This window comes from Amblyomma maculatum, chromosome 7 (assembly GCF_055883805.1).
Source record: "Amblyomma maculatum isolate TAMU_Amacu chromosome 7, ASM5588380v1, whole genome shotgun sequence".
NCBI classification, from domain to species: domain Eukaryota; kingdom Metazoa; phylum Arthropoda; class Arachnida; order Ixodida; family Ixodidae; genus Amblyomma; species Amblyomma maculatum.
Window position 1 is genome coordinate 54,004,461 of NC_139350.1, and position 23,693 is coordinate 54,028,153.

Below are 23,693 nucleotides of genomic sequence, written 5' to 3' on the forward strand. Positions count from 1 at the left end.
TAATTATACTGATTAGCAGTAATCGATTAACTCCCTATCGTTCTTATTTTTATGCGAACACCTTCTGCGGAAATATTCTGTGTACAGGTACTTTCCGCCCCATGGTAGTATTAATGTCCAAGCATTAACAGTAACTGTAATAAACGAACCCGAATCTGCGCTAGCACGTCGAGGTGAAGCACATTTCGTCGGCATCGAGATAAAATGACCCCCGGCCGCAACAAAAGTTCAAAACAAAAAGCACGCTGGTATCTGTGGGCATATAATGTCTCTACTACTGTCTGAATGAAGCAGGTTAAACGTAGCGTCATCCATGAGGGCTCTGCTATTACGGCAGTGGTCGCGCACCTTAAATACCCGCTCACCTCCAAGAGCGCATTATAGCGACAGTGACAAGGCATGCGGAGCAAAGGGAGGGTCGCGCCGGTAGGGGTGTGGAGATGAGCGGTACGATTTCCTGCTCTCGGCCGGCTCGGCTAGGCGGCGCTGACCCTCAGTTTTTTCTAGGGCTGGGCGCTCCGTTTACTTCTGTCCGCACCTGTACTTTTATTTAATGTACAGTCAGGCATATATATAGCTAAGCTCTTAGAAGAAAATGCTATTGTCGTGATGAAAATTACCGTTATGACAAAACGCATATGTAAAACAAATTCACACGTTAGACAAAGGAGTAACTGAAATATTATCCATTACGATCAAATTTTTGGATAAGCCAAATCACTTAAAAAAACAAATGCGCATCTCTCGGCTTGCGTCTGAGAAGTGTCACGTGGCTTTGAAACTGGCGGGTTTCGGTCTTCGCGATTTCCTCGAAGCACTTGCGCTGCAAATGCTGTGGTCTGTCCTCCGACCCTCGAAGTGGCTCCCTTGCTGCAGGCTCCCCTCCTCGGACGCTTAATATGTTTATGAGGGTCGGGAAGCACGGCTCCCATTATTTCCCCATTCGTGAGGCTATGAACAATGCCTCAAAACCCTCGACGGCTGTGCTTAAACCAACGATTCCACTCTCTCACACCCTGGACTGAACACTGTTGTAATATTCTCCCTGTATCGAGAGTTCGCGGTGTGGATAAAAAGTATACTGACCTTTTTTCGGTTTAAGCCGCACCTTTTAAAATGCCTTCGGCGTGCATTTATCGGTGTTTTTCGGTTTAAACCGAAAAGTCCAACCCCTAAGCATATTGCTTCTGCACCCTGAGAAACACGCCACCAAAGACAGTCATGTATTCCCGCCCAGTGCTAAGACAAGCGTTGTGCAAGAATATGCAGCAAAAATAAAGCAACTGCTCATTTGCATCGAACGAATCGCAAGCATACGGCTACAGAGAACAGCGAAATATATTTCGCAGGAACTTCGCAACTGATGAAAAATTCACCCAGCTCTCTGAACCGAACTCAGGACTTGTCCAGAGCAGTCGTCCTACCAATTATACTAATCAGCATGGCTAGCAGATTGTAAGGCGAGGCCCAACTGGAAGTGGTGGCGATGCTAATTCATGTGATGTTCCTAGCGAGGGTTGTGCGAACTGTGAGTACACAGTGTCTCACATCTTATGCGATAGTGCGGGGCTCATCCATGCTCGCAATTCCCAGCAAGCCGCTTACCAGGATACTAACAGACCCACTGCATATATTCCCTCCCGACAGTATGCCGTGCCTTCCAAGCCTTGCTGGCTTTCATCGACGTGGCGAGCTTGCGGCCCGGACATTCTCAATGGTGGTCCGCGTGCGACAATTCTCCTCCCTATACTCCGTTTCATACATCAAGTGCAACGCTGCCAAAGCTAGAACTCTTGTTCGCGCTCCCCGCATCCGCGATGAAAAGTAGTGCCTTTCTTGTGACGAAGGGAAATAATAGTTACGTTGTCTGCAAGCCTAATGCATCTTACATCTGCTATCAACTCCATAAAAAGCACCTCTTTTAGGGAGAAACGGTCGGATTCAGTGAATTTGTATGTTTTGTTTGTCGTTTTCGTTCGTGTCGCGTTTTCGCTGCCCCGCAACTCTGCCAGCGGCGCCCTCCTCGCTGCGCAACGCAGCGACTTCAACTGCCTCTACGGAGCGCATTTTTTCTGTAAGATCTGCACTGCGAAAATGTCCAGGCACGCAAATCAAGTTATTGCAAACGTGTATGCTCGGAATATAGCCCGTTTCCGCAGAAACCACTCGGTCATGAAGCGAGCGCGTAGTGATACACCTCCTTTCTTTTCTTCCGGACTACATTCGCAGCTTTCGCTGCGTTGCACCTGATGTATGAAACGGAGTATAGCTTGTGCTCCGCTGCCTATTCCCCATGCACCCACCTCCCATCCACTATCTTTACACCCCAATCCTACTGCACAGTAACTGTCATATCGTTGGGCTCCCGCTCCTACTTCTTGCCTCCACCCCCTTAGATGTCTCATTTTTGGTTTGGTTAGTCTGATTTTTGAGAGTGCGTTAAAATGTTTGATAGTAATATGTCTCGAACTTCACGATCGGCCACTGCTTGTAAAAAGCGAAGGTGGATTGAACTACAAGCATGAAACAAGCCCATTGCCTGTAACACCGCAGTCACGCGCTTTGGTTTGTACCACAGCCCCTCCCCGCACACACACACGCACACACTTTCTGCTCCAGCCTTCTAGAGTAATCTGCTCACGAATGTGCATATATGATCGTTGCTTGAGCAACTGAAGTAATGGTCATAAGAAAAGTGTACAAAAATTCAGCTTGCTGAATTTAAATCCCACCAAAGGACGGCCGAAAGCGAAACCATCGTGAATAATTCAGCCTTCAGCGTAATGCAAGAACTTTTTTTCAAGACCTTGGCTACCTGTAAAAATGCAGCACTAAACCCGTCATGTGGTGGAATTTTTCTGCATTTTTCGCCATGTATGAACGCTCGGTGCTAGCTATCGTGACGTCATTAAGTGCACACGCTGGGCGACGATCGTGTGCAGTCCATTCGCAAGCAAGACGTTCGCAGACACAGGCTGAAGATATCCAGTTTGTCGTAGGTTCTTTGCTTTATGTCGATTAATACATAGCTCTTAACTAACCTAGGCCCTCACCTTCTATGAAACAGCGCGATTCAGTCGTGCAATCAATGAAATTTATTATTGTGTTTAGACTGATCACATACAGAGTCCTTTTTACGCTCGCTGTCTTGGCTAGGGTGCCTCTGTGCCAGCGCTGCATATAATAGTGTATCGATTGCGGCGCCGCTTATATATGTTGAAAATATCCCACAGGGAAGTTAAGGGAACACTTCTTTTCGCCGATAACCGCTACGTATTTTCACCTCAAAGAGCTTTGGTGGCGGCCGCAGCGCGCAAGAGGCAAGGAGGAGCCCTGACCTTGTCCATGTAGACGTCACAGGAGCGGCGCGTGAGGTAAGGCTGCCCCGTCGTTGGAGTGGAAGGGGTGAAGGTCGTCGGCACTGTACTCCGTGCCTTGCTGTCCAGCTGCTGTGGCGGTGGAAGAGAAGGCGAACACTTGATCTGGCGACCGCGGACCGAGAAGCCACGCTGTGTTCCGGCCACGTTCGAGTGGAAGTGCAGCACCATCTGGCTGCCCGTGAAAGGAAGCACGTCTAGGAGAGGGACAGAAGAGACACACATTAGCCACGCGGCTACAACGTTTGTTTCCATAAAGTCTAGTAATGAACCAAGCGTTCCAGGGGAGCTCAGTCATGTAGGCAAAGTTAAAGCTATGGCTGTGACGAAATCTCGGCCAGAGACTAACTGGTTCAGTAGGCACACAGCCTACCAAGATTTGAAAGAGAATCAGTTCCTCACGCTGCGATATGACCGAATTCTCCATTCGAGGAACACCCACGAATACTTTCTGTCTAGCTACCTTCGCGAATTTATGAGCGACAACTAAATTATAGTTACGCCTCCGAATTTCGAGCTTTCGGCGACTGTTTCCACGCCGTCGCCGCACTAGCCTTCAAGAGCGTTAATCCTTCGAACAGCCACGCTTGTTCGCAGCTTTTCTGTCGGGTTGTTGATAGTTTCATAAAAATAGTTTGTTTAAAACCTGGATTCTCCCAGGATTTTCTGAAAACGCCTTGGCTATCATCGACCGAAATAGAACGTTCGAAAACACATGCAAAAGAAAGTGCCTCTGAACATTTCAGTCATTTAATCGATGATTATGCCATCGCTAATGCCGCTGTTGGGATTCATTTCAGCACATTGTTAGGATGCATTTCAGGGTTTATGTTTAGCTAGTTTGGCAAGCCGTAATCAATGAATTTTGAGCCACAGAGCAAAAACACGAAGATCACGAGTATTAAGGTTCACGTCCATGTGCTGTCCAAAACGCAAGGACGCAGTGAGTGCGCATGAATGCAAGTGTACAACTGTACTTACAGGCGGTTAAGCGATATATAAAACCGCTTTCTGTCAGCGTGACAGCAGCCATTTTAGCATGATTTATGCCCATGAAAGCAAATGTTAGTTCTAAACATCTCATTTTGTTCTGTGTCACACCTCTGTGCTCGGGCTGCGCCGTTGTTGGCAAAGCACATCATTTTCCTACAATGGTACCTATGTATTTCTCACAAGCGCTAGTGATTTCTGCATCGCCTAAGGAGATGGAATGTGTATCTGGATAGCATCACCAAGTTATTTTTTTCCGGAAGGTCCACTAACTAAGAGGCTCACAGTAGCAAGGCTCCTTTTGAAAATCTTAGGGTACCCTCGGCCACTGGAGCAGTGGTAGGAGTTATCTTTTCTTGAATAGTTAATGCTACGCACGTACCAAATGTAAGGCTAGCCCCTTCTGCCTTGAAAGATACATCCGCCATCAAACTTGCTTTAGCCAAGTACAGCAAGTTTTCGATACAATCGCGATTATGGACAAGTAGAGGAGTCCTCAGACCACGAAGGACGACGTTGTAGCCGTCGACCCTGCGATCTTCTCGCTGAAACTGGGATTAACATGCCGTAAGGAACATACAAATTTGTACACGTGAGGTCTCTTTATAGCTTCTGCCCCTAGGAACTTGCCTGTCAGATAATGCTCACGAAATTTTTCAGAGGCGACACAAGGCCATGGTTTGAGCTCCGTGCATCCCAATTACGTAGCACGCTTAGCGATGGTCCGAAACGATCCAGCACCGGATACCATGTGGCTTTGTGCAGATGGACAACGTGCACGGAACATCCGGTGCAACCATATGATGACGAACTTTGTTACTGGAGAAAGGAGCTAAGATTTCAGCATGTGGCAGTGTGATGCTTTGGGCCCTCGTTTAAACACGACCTTGTATGCATCTTTAACAGGTTGTCGGGATTATTTCAGAAAAAGCTGGAAGTATTCGCGTAAGAGTAAACGTATGGTATTAGCCGCTGACAGTTAACGGGCAGGCGGCGAAACATATAACACGTGAATGCATTCATACGCTGTAAGGCTTTACCATTCGCAAAATCCAGCTTTTTCATTGCGAAAGCAATACTACTAGCACAATCAAGCCTTCGCGTGACCCGGCCGCAGTTACGTCTTACCCACTTGACGCTGTGACGTCACACCCCACGTGACACACGGGCCCATGGGACGGTTATGTCAGAATCGGCCTGCTAGGACCCTGGCATTCACGTTACTCCTATAGGCCGCTAAGGCACGTTCATATGGGTTGTTTAAAGCGGGGCTTTATATGTGGGCTGAGGAACAATAAAAAGAGAAGAAGAACGCTCGGTCACCCGCAGCTAATGCTTTCGCTCAAATATTTGGTTCAGCAGCGTTGAACCCTTGTAATTTATCACTGTGGGCAAGCACCACATTATGACAAGAAAAACAAATGCGAACAGCTTGGCACCTACGAATTTCTAGTCGCTTGTGTGGTAACAAAAACAGGCTTGCCTGTAACCTGACGACTCTCGCATGTTTGTGTTGCCGCTCAGGTATACAGTTAGGTGCGCCAAGAAATTCAAACAGCGGTGCATCATGAACGACCTTAGAGCCTCTTATCCCACCATGGTTGCTCAGCGGTTCGAATGCTGAGCTCTAGATTGCAAGTGTGCGATTCATGCGATCTCACCATGCGGTACTGCGGTTCGCAAGCATGCCTTTCGGGCCGTTCTCAATTTTTCAGCATAGGGGAGGACGGCAGGAAGAAACCTTTAGGAAGAAGAAGAAAGCCATCACCCGAGAGTGGAAGTTCCGTCCTTATGTGACTGCATGTGACATTTCGTTTTGTCTCAGTCATCATGACAAGCGATGTTAGTTTTTTGTTTATTTTATGCCAGCAAAAACAAACTTCGCTGAACCTCCCTATACTCGGGGACACTTTTTCTTGGCAATGGGCGCAAAGGTAGGGAGGCGGGGCGTCTTTAAACGTGTCACTCCGCCATGTAGTTCGACCGCGCGGCTTTCGGTCTGCATGGACGTTGCAGATAATTTTCTTCGTTTGCTTCGACAGCCAACGTCTCTTGAACTTGACTAGAATATTGTCTGGTGAAAACGCTTCCAGCCCTTGCGGAGTAGACGACCAGAACAACCGGAATTACCCGAATAGGCGGCTGTCGCCATCTTGTTTGTAAAGTCGGGGAGTCTCGAAAACCCGCGACAGACATCAGGCGAGAAAACCCGAGGGGACCAAGAAAAGAGTTTTGGGCATGACAGCTTCATTTCGGAAAATTGGTTCCGTGATAAAAAATATACCGTAAATAACTAGCAGTATGATTTCAATTTGTTTTTGCAGAAATTGCTCCCATAACTAGGGATTATATTCAGCTGCGCAGAAAGATGATGCGTTTCGGCTCCGTAGCTTTGGCTCCATTGCCAAGAAAAAGTGCCCCCGAGTATAATACTGAAGAATGGGAACGGCCCAGTACTCTCGTTATCAGCTTCTTTGTCACCCGCAGCGCCCCGCATTCTGATTCCGGTGATCCTGTGATCCGTGATGTGTGCGAATATTTTTTTTCTCGTGACTATAAGAGCGCAATAAACAATCCCAGGCGGCTGAAATTATCTGTAGCTCTCCATTACGGCAACCCCCATTGCCCGAGTAAATTTGGGACGTTAAACGCCGCAAACCAGACCAGAAACCAATCTATTGTTGTTTATTCACCACCCAGATACAGCTATGGCGACATAAAATTTTAACAACGAAGGAGCGGCGTTGTTCGCATCTACTTTATCGTTCCTGTACTTACATCATCCCCTATAACAGCCACTATCGCCTTCTGTGGCGGATAAAGATACTCGCAGATTCGTAACTCACAAGAGTGGTCGGCAGGCAGTGAACCGCAGTGTCGCTGGCCGCCAAACTCCAGATAGTCGTACTGGCAGCCCGGCGATGACTCGACGTCGAAAGAAGCGAACACCAGCTCCAGGTGACAGACGTCGTCTCCGGCCTTTGTGATGACGTACCTGCAGTCTTGGCTGTCCAGGTAGTGCGATGGGTAGTTTGGGCTCTGCACGTAGAACTCCCTCTGGGCGTCGAAGCGCTGGTCACAGAGGAGGGCCTCTCTGGGCGGATCAGGCGGCAGGACTGCATGGCGGTGAGTTTAGTATGTACTTGTAATTTCAGTTTAGCAGCTGACCAATTCAAGACGCCCTTTAATTCTATCGAACTGTACGTATGTAAAACTGTACGAAAAAAATATAACGAAGGACTGTCAAGTTCTTAAGAAACAAATAAGGTCTATATATGCAGCTTGCGTTCTACTGAAGAAGCAAGCATCCTTTGGAAGAAATTTCCTCCGTTGTCGTCACAATTTCTTCTTTCAGCGGAAGCCGCACTCTACGTTTTTCCGATGGTTGCGTTTGGGCTTTCTTTCGCTCTCGCCATAACCCGCCGATCCAAAGCTATACCCGTCGCCTCCCAACCTAACTTTTTTCTCTCTCAATATTTCACTCATCCTGCTTTCTCTTCCCTGCCTTATATGCGGGGAGAGGGATTTCACTGTCTCCAATTTGTCATGTCACGATTGGCAGGTGCCAGGCTCAGTTAGATTTCCGTTCACGGCTCAATTTTCAAGGTGAAGTAGGCTTCAGGCAGAGACACGTGACGTTGGTGAGTAGAGGTCTTAGCGGTAACATAATATAAAGTTTTTCGCTTTAAGAGGGCAATGCGATAGCGGTATATTTTGGATCTACTGCGCGCGGATGGAAGCTGATCAAAACTGGGGTACATCTTTCTGCAATATGAAATGTATTCGTACTAGTGCGCGCATTTTCCAAATAAACTTGAAACTCGAAGACGATGTGAGGCAGTGAACAGGGTCTCACCAACAGTTTGAACATGGTGACTGTGTTCAAAGTATCATTGAGTCCAACCTGGCCGTGCATTAACTGGCAGGACATGCGAAGCACCGCCTCCAGGTCCCTCTGGGCTTGCGTTTTTTTCATTCCACATGCAGCCATGTCGGGATCATTGGCGCTTTGGAGAATGTCACCGTGTTCAGACTAAAAGTGGACGACCATGTACAGCGCGGGGGAGTGGCACAAGACATGTTTGACGTTAAACACGTGACTGTTCTGAACGGCCGGCTTTAAGATGGCCCTTTCAATAAACAGCGCATATGCTGCTGGCCGAGGTCTTACAAAGTCCGGTACTGCTACAGACTAGTACAAAGTTGTTCACCATCATCTTCAAACCGGAAATGTCCTGCTTAACATGGGTTTTCTGCATGCTGACCTCAAGGGTCGTCCACACCGCGCTCCTGACTTCGGCGGCACATATCGCTCAGATTTTGAAGTTTCGGCACATTATGTGCATTGGGCTGTGTCGAATGAATCAAGGTTATCTGCGAGCGCAGTTTCTCCAAGCAGAAGATCGTCAATAAAGCAGTTTTTTTTAAGTACCTAAATGTATAGTTTTTGATACAGAAATGAAAACTGTCCATGTCAAGCAGGTCAAGAGAACATCTGAATCGCAGGTAGACGATCTTGCGGAAACAGTGGGGATGCTACAACCGGTGAATGCGCGCCAAGCCTGCTCTATTGTACATGAGCCTCCATTACTGGAGTACAGCGCAGTGCCGAGCGATGCTTCTTGCACAAGTGTACACGGTACTCTGTCGGCTGTCATCGTGACTGCGAGCGACGTGCTCCACTAGCCGTCATGGGCCTTGGCCGTCTGGGATGAGTGCACGAACAAGAGCGCTCCTTTCAAGCGCCCTGCATATCACGCTAAAACTTGTGGCGATGCCTAGTATATTAATGCATTTGCAGCGAAGCTGATCTTAGCTTCAACTACAGCCTGTAGCCTAGCTACCACCTACCATAGGCGAAGTATCGGACAAGCATCGGCGAATTTGGTTTCTGAATGCCTGCCAACTACCACCTGAAAGGACGAATAAACATAGACGAAATAGGCAAATGTGGGCTCTAGTACCAGCGCCCTAATAGCTTACTTCAGCTCCCACATGTACATCATGGCAGGTGGCCATTATATTATCTCAAAACGTAAATAATTTCTCCGAACTGACGTTGTAGACTCCGGGGTAATATATAGAATGCAGGGCTGTATGGCTAAACGAATTCATTAACTGCCTTCTCAGGAAAAACCGAAGTGGTTGCTAAACTTTGGCGGTCATAATTGTCACATTGTCACAAGACTGCGTGGACAGGGCTGGATCTCCACACCTCGCCAGAGAGCTGCGCACTTTGGCACTCGAGCACCTGCAAGTATTCACGCAGTGTCGAGAATTAGTATCGCGGGAGAGCGCAGCATATACTCACTGCCGCTGACCGCCGTGGTTGTGGCCGCGGTGGCGACGGGGTCCCGGTTGGCTGCTCCGCAGGGCACCTGGTGGAAGCGCATGTGGAAGCCCTTGCCGGACACCGACTCGTCCGTCTTGAACACCATCTCCGCGTTGCCCTCCGTGTCGAACACGATGCGCTCTGGCGGCACAGTAAAGAGGTATGGTCATGCTACGCCACACGTACTGCTCCCTTTTGGTTGTTGCTGTTGGCAGCGGATATTATCTAATTTCAGTGCGAAGCCGAAGTGCAGACACTCTGCGTCTTGACTAAAACGAAATGCAGGTCGCAATCTACGAAGGCTGAATAACGACTCATCTGGTCAACGGTAGCAATAACGTGTTTGCATTCGAAAGAAGGCGCGAATGGTGAGAAAATTAAATTCGAAAGAAAGAATGCACCTAAGTGCGAGAAAAGTATTTGAAAAACAATCACACCACTCACTCCAGGATCCTGTCCTTATATTCTTAGCGCTACATTCTATATTATATTTATTCTGTTTTTCTTAGATATAACGTTTTTGTAAATAGATGCACATATCGACATATGTCCTTAAAACTCCAAATCGAGGACCTTAAGTGTAAGAAACGGAACCGGCAGTCAGCATCATGGCAGGTGCTATAGATGACGTCGTTTTAACGACTGGGCTGCCGGCGAAAGGTATTTTTTCGTCACGCGCTCCTCCCCCCCTCACGCACGGTGAGACCTCACTGCAATGAATTCGAGGTTGATTAAGTGATATAGCGTGCACTGCGTGCAACAGCGAAAGGGCAGTTCTCGCCGAAAACATATATGTATCAAGCATCAAGCAGAGCAGGTGGGACCAGCACGGCGTTTCTTTCATGAGGCACGAAACTGTGGCACAAACGCCAGAAAACACCTCTTCTTATGGTTTAACTTTTTAACAGTTCCGAAATTAATTCACATATCCGTCCTAGACTCCGGCACTAACATCGATTGTCTGTCTCAAAAATTCTTAGGAGCTGCTTCCTTCACATTTTTATTGTACGTTCATCGAAGCTAATTTCCGGAGATATGTTTTGCAACTGAAACTTTTTTTGCAGTACTGAATCATGTACTTCGTTTTCAGGAATTCATGTTGGTCTCTACATCAATCAAGTTATATCGGATTAAACATGTCCAATCATGTGCCTTTTCGCTCACCTCGCACTTAGCTCTTTGTATCTAATGCAAATTATAACAGGCCTCGCTCGCCTGTTATATTACAATTACTTTTACCTAATAAAGATGTTCTTATTTTATTGCTGTTTAATCGTCCCGGATATACCAAAACAGGATACGGTGAATTCTTGATTATATCGAACTCTCAAAATATAACATTAAAAATCGCATGCATAAATTTAGCAGTGTTCATGTTAATCTGTCTCCCATTCAGCCCAAGATTCGATATACGAACTGCGCGCCGTGCCCCTCAAAAGGCGCTTCTCCTAATAATGTCTCCACGATCACTTTCGCGTGTGGAGCCGCGTAAAAGAATTAAAAGTGGTCTTCGGTCTGGCGTGTTTTTTTCAGCTCGACTTTGCTGTCATGCCGGGAAGCCGGGGTTCGGTTCACCCGTTGTTGCGTGGTAAAGGCCTCCCTGCTGACCAAACTTTGGTCGCAACACAGCAGACCTTTGGTCACCGAAGGTCAGCGTCGGGTACCACGTGGCCTGCTTTGCTGCTGAAGGAGACGAAGAAACTAATTGTGCCCTATTTTAACACAGTTATTATGGCGTTTATAGTTTATAGTGCAGCAGAAATTAAATTAGGCCTCTTTCTGATCAGCGGTGGCTTTCCCCGAAGCACCGTCTGCTGCAGCTTGATGTGAACCATAACGTCACTGGTGTCATGCGTCGGGAGACGCAAGGTGCACGCGAGCAGCGTGAGCTTCGATCTGATTCTACCAAATATATGGAGCGCTTGCTAGCGCAAGCGGAGCGAGGTGGGGATTGGGCCCAGTGTGGGCCTCTTTTCGGCGCCTGGATCGAGGTGCGCTGTAGCGTGTGCGTACGCATCGCGGGTAGCCGCACTCATAGCGAGCGGTGAGCTGTCACTATGCTGGCGGGCAGCACATAGCTGCAAGAAGCGAGTCGTTAGCGTGCATACACCGCAATCACGTTTCTGGAGCACAGAGGAGCTCATCTGTTGGCATGTTTTGTATATCGAATTATCTATACATCGAACTCTTTGGAGATCCGATGTATCCGAGGTTAACTATATTCTTTATCTACATTCTTGTGCATACTTCACCGTTAGCTATAAGCTCTCCATGGGAACGGTGCGTAATAACTTGATTCAAATTACAAGTGTTTCTATTTTTTTTTACTCCCTATTAGGTTCTGGGCCTGCACTAGTTCATATGCAAAACACACTTGTACTGAACGTCAGTACTTGCATCAACAACAATGAAAAGTTTAAGCAACACTGTTTTGTTCGCTGTTATTCCTGAAAACGCAATTTGCCCGTGCGCCGAGGAAGAAGCTTAATGGGGTTATGAGCACTCACTGCGATGTCCACGGAGCATAGTGCCGCAGTAGCGGTCCCTATCGATCTGCAGAAAGTCCCTGTCGCAGCGGGGCGACTCCTCGATGTCGAACTCGCGGAAGTGCATTTCCACCGCGCAGAAGGCGTCCGAGGGCCGGCTGATGGTCACACGACACAGCATGTTGCCGCGGTAGGCTGTCGGGAAGCCGTAGCTCGTGATGTCGTCACTCAGCCGATCCGTGCAGATATCGCACAGCGGAGGCGGTGGCAATACTGCGGTCCAGAGAAATGTGGTTCAAGTGCATACCGAGTGAAGAAAAAGTATGTTAGAAAAGGGCGAAACATCCAAAATGGCCATGAGTAACATGCACATGTCAAGAGCAAAAAAGACTCGCTACTACGGAGTCGAACGATAAACTGAACTGAAATGATAAGAGAACTTATTCATGTATGCATGATCTGCAAGCTATAAATATATACTGGCGGTTCAAAACTGAATTATCCTGTTTTTGCTTAAAGAAAGCGGAAGCAGCATTACAGGTAAATTTATTACGTAAATGTATTTTGCGGTTTGGTGCACGCAAACTGAGAGAAGGATTGCTATCGCAGACTGATTATTTAACAAGAATTGAATTACATTTTGTTCAATACAGTTAGCGTGCACTTCTATATTAAAGACGTAAATGACATTGAAATATTCGGCTTCGCAAAAAGGTTGACAATGTGCTTGTGTACCGAGATGTCCAGGTCTAATTTTTCAGATCAGTTAATCTAATTACGCATTCGAGATCGCGGCACTTGGCAAAAACCTCCTCCCTAGTTTGACATGCGGACAGCACTTTGCCTGACAAGGATGTAGATTTACCCGCAATGGCGCTAACTATTCATTCGCGGCAAGACAACCAATCGCTTGAAGAAACGGACCTCACTCCGCTCCTTCCACACAGTAGTTTGTCGTTTTCACGGGTCAGTAACTAAAACGCTGGCCAAGAACGAAATATCTTCAGTGTCTCCTCAGCTTTATAGCTCCAAACTTTGTTCAAGAGAAGCGCCACAGGCAATGCGTCCCTCCAGAGGGGCGTTTCACGCCAAAAGTCGCTCTCTAGCATGCGTAATTCGGCTGTTCTGGGCTGAAAGTTTAAGACGTGCACAATTCACGACACAGCGACAAAACAACGGCGAACTGTTAAAAGCACACAAAAGAGAACAGTTCTCCAGTTGTAGAGCCTACAACTTTTCACTACAAAAAGACATACTGATTTCAGGAAATAAACAGTTAATTAGATCAAGATGACAACTATTCCAACAGTTTGCGTCCGCTTGGCCGCATAATCCATTAACACAAACGGCGTTTTTCTACTGATCCTCGTGCTTTTTTTTTAACCTAGACAGCCTAATAACAAAAACCTTGTGTATTATCGAGCTCTGTTGCGGCTGGTTTTTTAGCGTGAAAGTACTAATCTGAAGCTTCAAACCTAGCAAAATCATCGTCTTGTAGGCCCGCTTTTAGTACTTTCACAATTTAAAAAGAAAACAAAGAAAAAACATTTGAGCAGAGCGGGTTCACGCGCAGGAATTTCTCTAGAAAATCTAGTATGGAACCTCGCGGCTATTGCCGCAACCGATCCCTCCTCGTGCAGAGTGCAACACGCACTCGTGCTGTGCAGTGCTCGTCGTCATCTCTGTTAGCTTCTATTTGCCCGCAAAACCTTTAGCACGTCCCACTTGGTTTAACTATCATTTTTTTTTCTTTTCCCCTCATTATTTTTTTAGCATTATTGAGCGCAGTCAGTGATGATCCCTCGTAACCACCTTTTTGTATTCAGGAAACGTTGTTTTTTTCTTCCTGAGGCCACTTTATACCAGTGCAGTTGGCTAAGGTTCCGACAATATGGATGACGTCACAACCCTGCAGGACCCGTACCAAAGCCTCTGCCGCTTCGGCCATGTAAGGGGGTCTGTGACGTCACACACCCTGCCGACAAAACAGTTCGGCCATGTCACCTGCCAGAACACCTGCCAAGTCGGCTACGAAATTATCTGATTGGTCGAGAGACTGACGATGCCTCAAGGTCAGGTGACTTGGTCGAATACGGTCGGCCCGTTGGTTGTGTGACGTCACGAGACCGCGGGATCTCTCCCGACCAGGGATTGCAGTAACAGCCGCCACCAGACAATAAGAGACTCTTTTCGTTCTTTTCAAAGAAGCTCTACTGTAACTGAAAACTCACGACCGAGCTTTGCTTTTGCACGCGAAGTGACTGCCCTCTACACGTGGCTCTCTCAACTGCACTCGACCTTGCAGCCGCGTAAGCACGAGCCATTGAAGTACAGGGTAAGCTTACCGCTTCCGGGGTAACAGGAGGTAATCTGGCGAGCCCTGATGTGGAAGCCTCGCCTGCTGTTCTGATTGTCGCTGCTGAAGTGCATGAGCAGTTGGTCCCGGTTGAACATAAACACACCTGCGAAAATAGCTCGCGCTGTTCTTTCCGGAGGCACTCGCGAAAGCACACGTGCATCAGCTGAATGCGCAGCAGCCATTTAGAGTGGGCAGCTATAGATAGGACGGCCCATTCAGGGAAACTTTCAATAACTTTGTTTCGAATCGTACCAGAAGGTCTCTGTCGTTGGCCAGCAGCCTACTCGTCACTAAGCGCGCAACCGCGGATAACTTTGACGCTTTGCGAGGCCGCATGGCTACGGAATATACAACGACTTGTAAAGTAGCGGCCAAAGAGGCAACTAGGCACGACAGAAAGACAGGAAAGGCGCTGATGCTATGCTTAATACGAAGTGCACAATTGTGTGATTATCGCACAAAGCAAGTGAAAATTGCCGGCTACCGAGAGTAATGCGACAGCGCATGCGTCATAGGACAGAGAAGACGAACCAAAAGATTGGGAGATAAAAGCACTTCATTACTGAGTGACCGGTTAAGCACTCAGAAGCCGCTGGTCACCGAAGCACGCTTATTGTCTATAATTAGGGTTATTCGTTCTCAGGTTTTATATTTTGTTCGAATTCGGAGGATAAAAATCGGGCGTTATTTTTCGACTTGATAATAAGGGAGAAATCAGGTTTTCCGTGCAAACACTCCGAAATTTGGGTTTTATCTGGTTCAATTTACAAACTAATCATTCATTCGATTTATCCTAATTTGTGGGTAATGATTAGGGTTATGTTTTGGGTCACTTTCAAGAAAGTATTTCTAATTCGGCGCTTCTCTCATAATTATTACTCTCAGTGATGTGCAGTTTTTGGACAAGAAAGATTTTATTCACGGGAGCTTGTTCATCGACGTTTTACCCGTTCTTATTAACATACATGATCATCTGCATTTCGTTTTTTATCCGAGACTTGTCTGGTCTCTGGAGATATCTTAGCTGAGAGAACGTTCACTCAACGGCTCAACGTAACGTAACAGCTGCCATTAGCTAGACACAACAATGTCGACGCTGCATTTGCTAGCCTGGTGTAGCGCACAGTTGCGTCGTTCCAATAGTCCGTCACTTCGACACTTTCATTTATGAGGCTTACTTCCAGCAAGTACTGGTTAAACCCCTCACGAAGCCAGCCTACATCGCCCGTCATGGAAATAAAGAGATGTCGGTAGTCATCAAACGACTCACTTAGCAGCCGCTTCTGGAATGGATCGAGTGAGCAACCGATTTCCACGTTGTCAACTGGTTTTTTTCTTTGTCTGAGACTTCCAGAGCGCAGCCCAATATTTTGGAGATTTTCAAGCAAAACTTTTCACAACAAGCTTTTGCTAATGTGTCGGTGCCCTTAGGTAACGTAGACAAAGCATCTTTCGCTCGATCGCTTTTACCGATTATCGTGGAAAACTAGTCGACAGACTGCTGCAGCTTGACGTTTACGAGGTGATCGAAGCTTGGCATCAGAAGTGTTCCACTTGCAAACGTTTTCTGGACCTAAATGTGGATCGAGTGCATCTATCATTAAGCCTGTCCTCGCATGAAGAACCTCTTTATGAGAAAGTATTGCTCGAATAGCCTCTGCTTTGGTGCCTTCATACAATCTTTCAACAAGTTCTGTGGATACAGTTGTTGCAATAATAATAATAATAATAATAATAATAATAATAATAATAATAATAATAATAATAATAATAATAATAATAATAATAATAATAATAATAATAATAATAATAATAATAATAATAATATTAATAATAATAATAATAATAATAATTGTAATACTAATTGGTTCACAGGAAGGGAAAGGCGCGGTATCTGTCACACTTGTAGCTGTGGACACCTGAATCGCGCCGTAAGGGAAGGGAGGAAGGTGGGAGTGAAAGTGAATAGAAAGAAAGAGGAGCTATAGTGGAGGGCTACGGAGTAATTTGGTGCACCTGGAGATCTTTAACGTGCGCTGACATCGCACAGCACACGGACGCCTCTTAACACAGCCGCCGAGGTCGGGATCGAACACGGGTATTCCAGAACAGTAGTCGGGCGTCTTACCACTGCAGCACTCCGGCGGGGCAGCAAAAATCGGGCAGAAGCGGTATTTCCCCGAAAACGAACCGTATCTATAATCGGTCCGACGATAGCCAGTGGGAAAACCGAATGGAGGGGAGAGGTTCCGAGGGTTACTGAACACTGAAAGAGACAGGTGATCCAGGTTAAGCTGGCATAAGGTGAGGGGCAGTTGAAGCTGGCAAGGTAAGACCACAAGAGGAAGAAGCACTAGAGATCTCATGAGATGTGAAAAAAGAAACGAAATTAGGGCTCCGTCATAATTAACGTTTTGCCCTCGGTTCACACTTGCATTAATGTTTCTCTTTTTCCGATATAAGAAAGGCCACGTTGCACGCAATAGCTTCCGGGTAAATCTCACTGTCGGTGCTCAAATCTGTAGGCACAATTTGTTGGACATTTCACAGCTGGCACATACGAGAACGCAGTTGTTGAAAGGAATGCGTCCATATTTGAATATCACAAAGGCGAGGTGCACTCTACCCGCAGCACTCTTCACGCTTCCGACTTGTCTAACCATTTCACGGTAAAGTTAAGCAAGCAGTAACTAATGCCATTAAGCCCGCAATAAACTATACTGAAAGTAGCTCCTAAGCAGATGTCTCCTGTTATCCACTTTTCACAGACAGCGTTGCACGAACTGTCATGATTCTAACTTTGCTCCGTTGTTTTTCGAGATTTTACCGTGTTTTTCAAAGTTTTAATGATATCGCCATTTCACACTTTCAGAGCAAGCATAACGTTTTTACTTCATCATTGTCGCATAAAACGCTCAAAAGAAAACATATCAATATATTCTGTTCGATTATATTCAAGCTTTCGTTCGCTCCGAATGATGCTGTTCTGAGGCAGCGTCTTCTGGCGCCAAATTAAGGGAAGACGCGTTTTAACCTGAAACCACGTATTTATTTTCTTATAATGGCTGTACACGTGTCTGCACATAATCTGCTCACTCCAGCTTCCACCCTTTCTTTTTTTTTAACAGCTCACAAATGCCAGAGCGCTTACGTTGTAATCGGGAGCTCTTGTATTTTAGTATATTCGCGTCCCATAGATTATTCCACAATGTATTCCTTCTGGTGTCCCGTCACATCTCCTGAATACCTCTAAGATTCGCAGCTTGCAGACTGAAGATATATTGAAGATATGAAGAATCTAATGGCCTTCATTTTATATTAAAATTTGTTATATCATTAATGGTATACACGGTATTTGGTGCTGAGTGGCCTCAGTAAGCAAGACATCGCTTGGCACGAGCCTTTTACATCCAGCCACGAAAGGAAACTATAACCTTCTGTTCGGTTCTTTTGACATGATAGCCATTACTGCATATCGTATTGGCCTTTACGCAAGCGAATCCTTTCCAAAGAGTAGCCTCTGACAACTTTTTATCCGCTAATCGATAAAAAAGGAGGAAAGCGATGACGTCAGGGCAATCAGTGTAATTTTTCTTCTGTAAGAAAACAAAGCAGTAGCTCATCTTTTGTTATAACTGCATCTTCCCGTAAACCAGCGAAAACAAACTGAGCGAATCGAGCGTCAGAGAAAATAGTTTTATCATCTGCGTTCCATAGAACTGCTTATACGCGATATATATACGCGAGAAGCAAACGTCAAAGCAGAGTCCACATTATTTTTTCTTTAATTTGTAATAAAGCAAGCGTAATATACGTTTATATTCCCGTAACTTCATTGTGCGACTCAATAAATGTCGGCGGGAGGCATCCTTTACCAGTTCGGCGCGCAACTGCGGCTCCGGCAGTTTTCGTATTCACTACCGGAGTTACCATTCTCGTGAGGCCAACTTAGCCCGATATACATAGTTTTTCGAAGAAAACGCTTTTATTTTTTAGTTAAAAAAATATTTGCGTGAGTTCAGTCGAGTGGTATTCACGCCTACTTTGTCAAAATGGCATTGAAGCGTGGCGGGGTCGGCCTTGGCGATGGTGCGTGACACTCCCTTCTCTTGGAGGTGTTGGGCTCTTGGAGCACCCGCGATTGCACGCGTCGGCGACTGCACTGCGCCACTTGGTAATGGCATACGGGAGCTGCATTGTCACGGTCCACAACGCCAGACGCGGTTTTCATTAGGAGAGCGGTGCTTCCGTTGGCGCCAGCCAAATGAAAGCACAGAGCTTCTAGTGCGGTCCTGAAAAACAACCAAAGCTGATACTTGCTAAATTTATCCGCTCCTTGTTTTTCGAATGGCATAAAGATAACTGGCTATCAAGAACGCGGTGTCGCATTCTTCCTCACGAAGCCCCGCAGAATAAAGACGCTGGCCATTTACTGTTTATGTAATATCCAGAAACTCCGCGGTGCTGATAATGAACGTTTAATTCAGTCGTTGAGTTTTCCGCTGACTTTCCGGCTGCCGCACCAGAGGTTCCGCTGCTGGTGCGGATTCAGCTCTGGTGCGCTGGTGCGGAGGATTCAGAGGAGGATCTTGATCTCAGCTCTCGGAAACATAAGCTTACTACTTCGCCTGATGCACTCGTATTTGACGTAGCGAAAGAGAACATCCATGCCACACCCCCATTAGCACTTCTGTAGAAGGAAACAGTCTGAAAAGGTGCGCTTCCTTCAGCGCCACCCCAATACAGTTCCCGAATCACGTGAAAGGATTTCGCTGCAGCCCAGCATCAAAGAAATTCTTGCTAATCCAACGCACGGTGCCATTCCTTGTCGGTGCCATTCCGTGTCTCTCACGGCAGGAAGCGCCGTCAGAGACACTATATATATATATATATATATACAAGATATATTGGCTGTTCTGGCTATTAAAGTATAAGGGATGAACCAGGTGTGAGTCTGATATTTGTTTTTCCGACATATTCCTCTCCCATATCCCCCTGATTTAGATTTACCCATAGGGTCACAAAGAGTCGGACACGACTGAACGACTGAACTGAACTGAACTGATACCATCCAAACGTCTTAATCTCATCCGCACTCATAACTTCCTGCCACCCGCTGCTACGTTCGCTTTCTCTCGGCATCCAGTCTACCCTCAGCGACCCTCTGTTTCTTACCTTCGCATTGCATGTCCTGCCCATGACAATTTCTGCTTCTTTACATCGATTAGAATGTCAGTAACGCTGTTCCATCCCTGACCCACTCTGCTTGCTTCCTGTCAGCTAACGTTACACCTGTCATTTTGCTTTCCACAGCTGTCTGCGTTGCCTTCAAGTTGGAACCATTTTCGTCAGCAAATTGATTTAAGCAGTTTATAGCCAGAAGGTGACTCTTGATGAAAATTGCTGGCTGCATTTAAAAGAAAACCTTTACTGCTAAATTCGGTAGGTAAGAGTGTAAGAGTTTTACATGCATCTTTGGCTTCAGATTCTTTTGCAAACATCCTCTCCTCCTGCCCTTCCCTGCCCTCTCTATATAATCAACAGAACAGCGGGTGCCACCTCCCACACAGAAAAAAAATTCAGCTGACACCCTTGGCGTTCGGTTCTCGGGCAGCACCCGCCTTGGAAAAATACAGATAAGCCCTTGTTCCCTTCTGAACAATGTTACCGGTAGTTGCGTCGGCGTTAGATCGCGCGAGTCGAAAAGCGTGTGTTATTCCGTTGTTTTCAAAATCACTAATAGTATTAAGTCACTACTGGCCTGAAAGTTCATGCGTTGTTACCATCTTATATGACTTTACAGACCGGACGCCAATATCCTGCAGTGTAAAAGCGCATTCGCATCCCAGTTTTGGGTGTTTTCTGCATGCACCGGGGAAGCGATATGAGTTTGAATGTGTACCACCTTGAGGCTGCAATACATGAGGCACAACAAGCTTGTCTAAACAACCAGGAAGGTAACATACACGAATTACAACCGGTTGTTAACGTCGTTCCACAAGGGAATGCACGTGATATACGGCGACCTCAGAGGCCACGCCAAGTAGGCACGTCACTCGAACAGAGTGCGACTCACGGACGGCTCCCGACGTGATGGATCCGCACAACTTCTGCCCATCGACGTCGAGGTAGTCGTAGACGCAGCCATCGCTCTGCTCCAGGTCGAAGTGCACGAAGGTGAGCTCGAGGCCGCAGACGGCGTCCTTGGCACGGCGGATGTAGTACCAGCACTTCTGGTTGTTCGCGTACGGCTCGGGAAAGCCGGGGCTCCACAGCTGGAACTCCTCCTGGGAGTGGCGCTCCTCGCACGGGCCCACTGCGAGAAAACAGTGGGACACTATTCGATGGGAGATCTATGGACATCTTCCCGTGAAAAATCCAAATGCGCACATTGAACCACAATCGCTACTCGAAGTCGTTCAATGGCATTTAGAAGATAAACTACATTTTTTTTTTTCAGATATGGTGGTATCAGCCATTTGAGAGTGCAATGAAATGATTGTGCGGTTGTGGCAGTGTAGAGGAAGGAGGTTAGAACTGCGTTCCTTTAATGTTTTAGTGTGAAATAGCGCTCACCCAGCCATGTCGCTCCTGAACGTCATTTAGTGTGTTATCAGCACTCATAACTCCTATAGCAACTGTGGCACCAGTTGTTGTCGAGCCACCGAAACCTAACCGAAAGCTCGTTAAACACGCTGCTCTAGTGGAATGTTGTGCAAATTTAGCACGACCATTGGTTTAGTCATGGTTAAACCTGACTTTTTCCTCGCTGGTCGAAGACGTGCACAGGTGTGTTAAATTATTGAGGTTTAAATAGTGGCTTCAACTGTCATGTCATTGCCATGCCTCTGCGGAAAGCTTCAGGTGGGCAGAGGAAAACAGTGAAGAATTATGAATTCGGTAACAATCTGTGCTATAGGGCTAGGTTTTGACGCGAGGACATAATGGAACATCGCAATGGAAAATGGATAAAAACGAAATTAAGAAGCTGTCGGTGCTTCTTCTCTTCCTTGTCCTATAGCACGACATGACAATGGAAAATATATATCTCAAAATCAGAATACTTTAGTCTCATTCATATCGTGACTGAGGGTGCTATATATTATGCCAGCCTGCAAACGCATCAGGTGTTTATCCAAATTGTATTTGGTAGCATGTTCTGCACCATATTCATGTTGATTTTTCCAGCACTGCAAAATGCCATTTTTATTTTCTAAATTGTGATCTACGTGCACCTTAGAAACAGAATCGCCTTTTACAACGTAATACGTTGTAGCAATTCTGATACTAGGTAGAACATTTTATACCGTGCCTGTAAAAATTAATCATTCGAGTTGCGCGTTGAAAAACTCGGTGGACACTTAATGACATGATACCATTAATCGGTTCTTCCAGCAGTCCGGAGTTCTCTGTAATTTTCTGCTCAGTCTCGGTGTGCACCATACCTGCAGTCGCAAACTGGAACAGCTCGTTAGCGTGATTCTTATTATACATGTATATATATATATATATATATATATATATATATATATATATATATATATATATATATATATATATATATAAGCAGATCAATTAAGGGGAAATGAGGGTGCTCGTTATAATACATGAAGGAAAGAAGCCAACAGTCGGCGAGGCCAAGGAATCCTTGGCCTCGCCGACTGTTGGCTTCTTTCCTTCATATATATATATATATATATATATATATATATATATATATATATATATATGTATATATATATATATATATATATATATATATATATATATATATATATATATATATATATATATATATGCCAACGCTGCTGGTGAGGGAGTTCTTCAAATATAAAGGCACTTCAGTGCCTCTCTTGCTGGTCTTGTTGAGTCATTTTCTTCAAAACCGCGTTCTTCCTCGGTTCATTCCATGGTCTCACAGCTGGGCAAGCGCGGTGGCCAATACAGGAGCCCCAAAAGTTAAATAGAGCCCGCGGGAGACTTCGAAATCCCATCGCGGTGCCCTCTACCATCAGACGCGCACGCATGCAGCGCCTGCCACGTGGCGGCGGCGCAGGGGGAACGTCCGTCGGGCCAATGCTGCCCTTCTGATATTTGCCTCATCGGTGGCCCTTTTGACGCTTCATGCACTAAGTTCATGGAAGGGTCGTTCGCCGGCATTCATCTCATTGAAAGAGTTTGTCCGTTACGCTTGGGCCTTTGGCTGCTGCCGGCGCAGTTTGCTTTGTTGATAAGAATGAGACTGCTGACTCCTTGCGCACAGGGATTGCTTCGCGCATCACTTGGCATTGATTTAGTCCCGAAAACAGCGCTCGGTTCGACTCTAAGATGAGTGCGAGATTTGCCTAAACTAGCCGATGACCTAGTAAAACATTTGGGGGCAGCGTCACCCTGACTCCTCCTACGCTGACATCCCAACGTAGCTCTCCTATGCACGAACCTTTACGAGCCTCGACCGACATGGCAGGTAAAAACAAAATAGAAAAAAATGAAGGCCCGCTCTTCACGAGCTGTCGCTGTTCTCATAAAAACACAAAATGATGTTTACAATGAACCCATTTCATACGGGGAATTTATAATCAACCATTCTCAGCTTGGCTCGTCGTATGAAAATTTTCTCAAAGACAACAAAGACCTTCGAGAGCCATTCACGAGCTTGAACTGATATTTTTGTTTTAGTTTCTAGAAACCAGTGCATGTTCTTGCGGATTCGAGCAGGCCTTGCATCCGATTCACAGTGGTATCCAGACATTCTCGAACGCCAGCTACTGTGCAGCCTCATGAGCTTTATTATATAATCAGGTAATCACTCGTCGTTTCGTACGGAGTAATTAATTTCTTACGTGTCCAACTGAAGATATTTATTGATTCTTCTGTCCAAGACGTCCCAGAAGTAGACTCTTTCCCAGCAATGCAGGAATTGCCTCCAAGTGCTTGCAAATTAGATGGATTAAGCCCCAGGGGAGGAATATTTCTTTCCATTTTCACAAATGCTTTCATGGCCAATTTTTTCATGTGTAACTTCAAAAGGACGTTTTTTGGCAGCTACTGCTACCTGCACTACTTAACCCATTTCAATGCATTTCTGCCCTGACCTCTACGGTACAAGACCTTGTACAATAGTTTAAGGCAAAACAACATTACATAGA

At 46.1% G+C, this 23,693-nt stretch overlaps 1 protein-coding gene across 1 annotated transcript in view; it reads right to left on the reverse strand.

The window, feature by feature from the left end:
- The window catches only part of LOC146183224 (cubilin-like), a 184,804-nt gene that overhangs the window by 104,828 nt on the left and 56,283 nt on the right, over window positions 1–23,693 (reverse strand). Inside the window, exons 4-9 of the mRNA XM_084608348.1 lie at window positions 20,621–20,860; window positions 14,531–14,647; window positions 12,207–12,458; window positions 9,685–9,840; window positions 7,214–7,483; window positions 3,339–3,574 (exon numbers count right to left, since the gene is read on the reverse strand). Of these exons, the coding sequence (XP_084464474.1) occupies window positions 3,339–3,574; window positions 7,214–7,483; window positions 9,685–9,840; window positions 12,207–12,458; window positions 14,531–14,647; window positions 20,621–20,860 (1,271 nt within the window). The remainder of the gene's footprint in view (window positions 1–3,338; window positions 3,575–7,213; window positions 7,484–9,684; window positions 9,841–12,206; window positions 12,459–14,530; window positions 14,648–20,620; window positions 20,861–23,693) is intronic.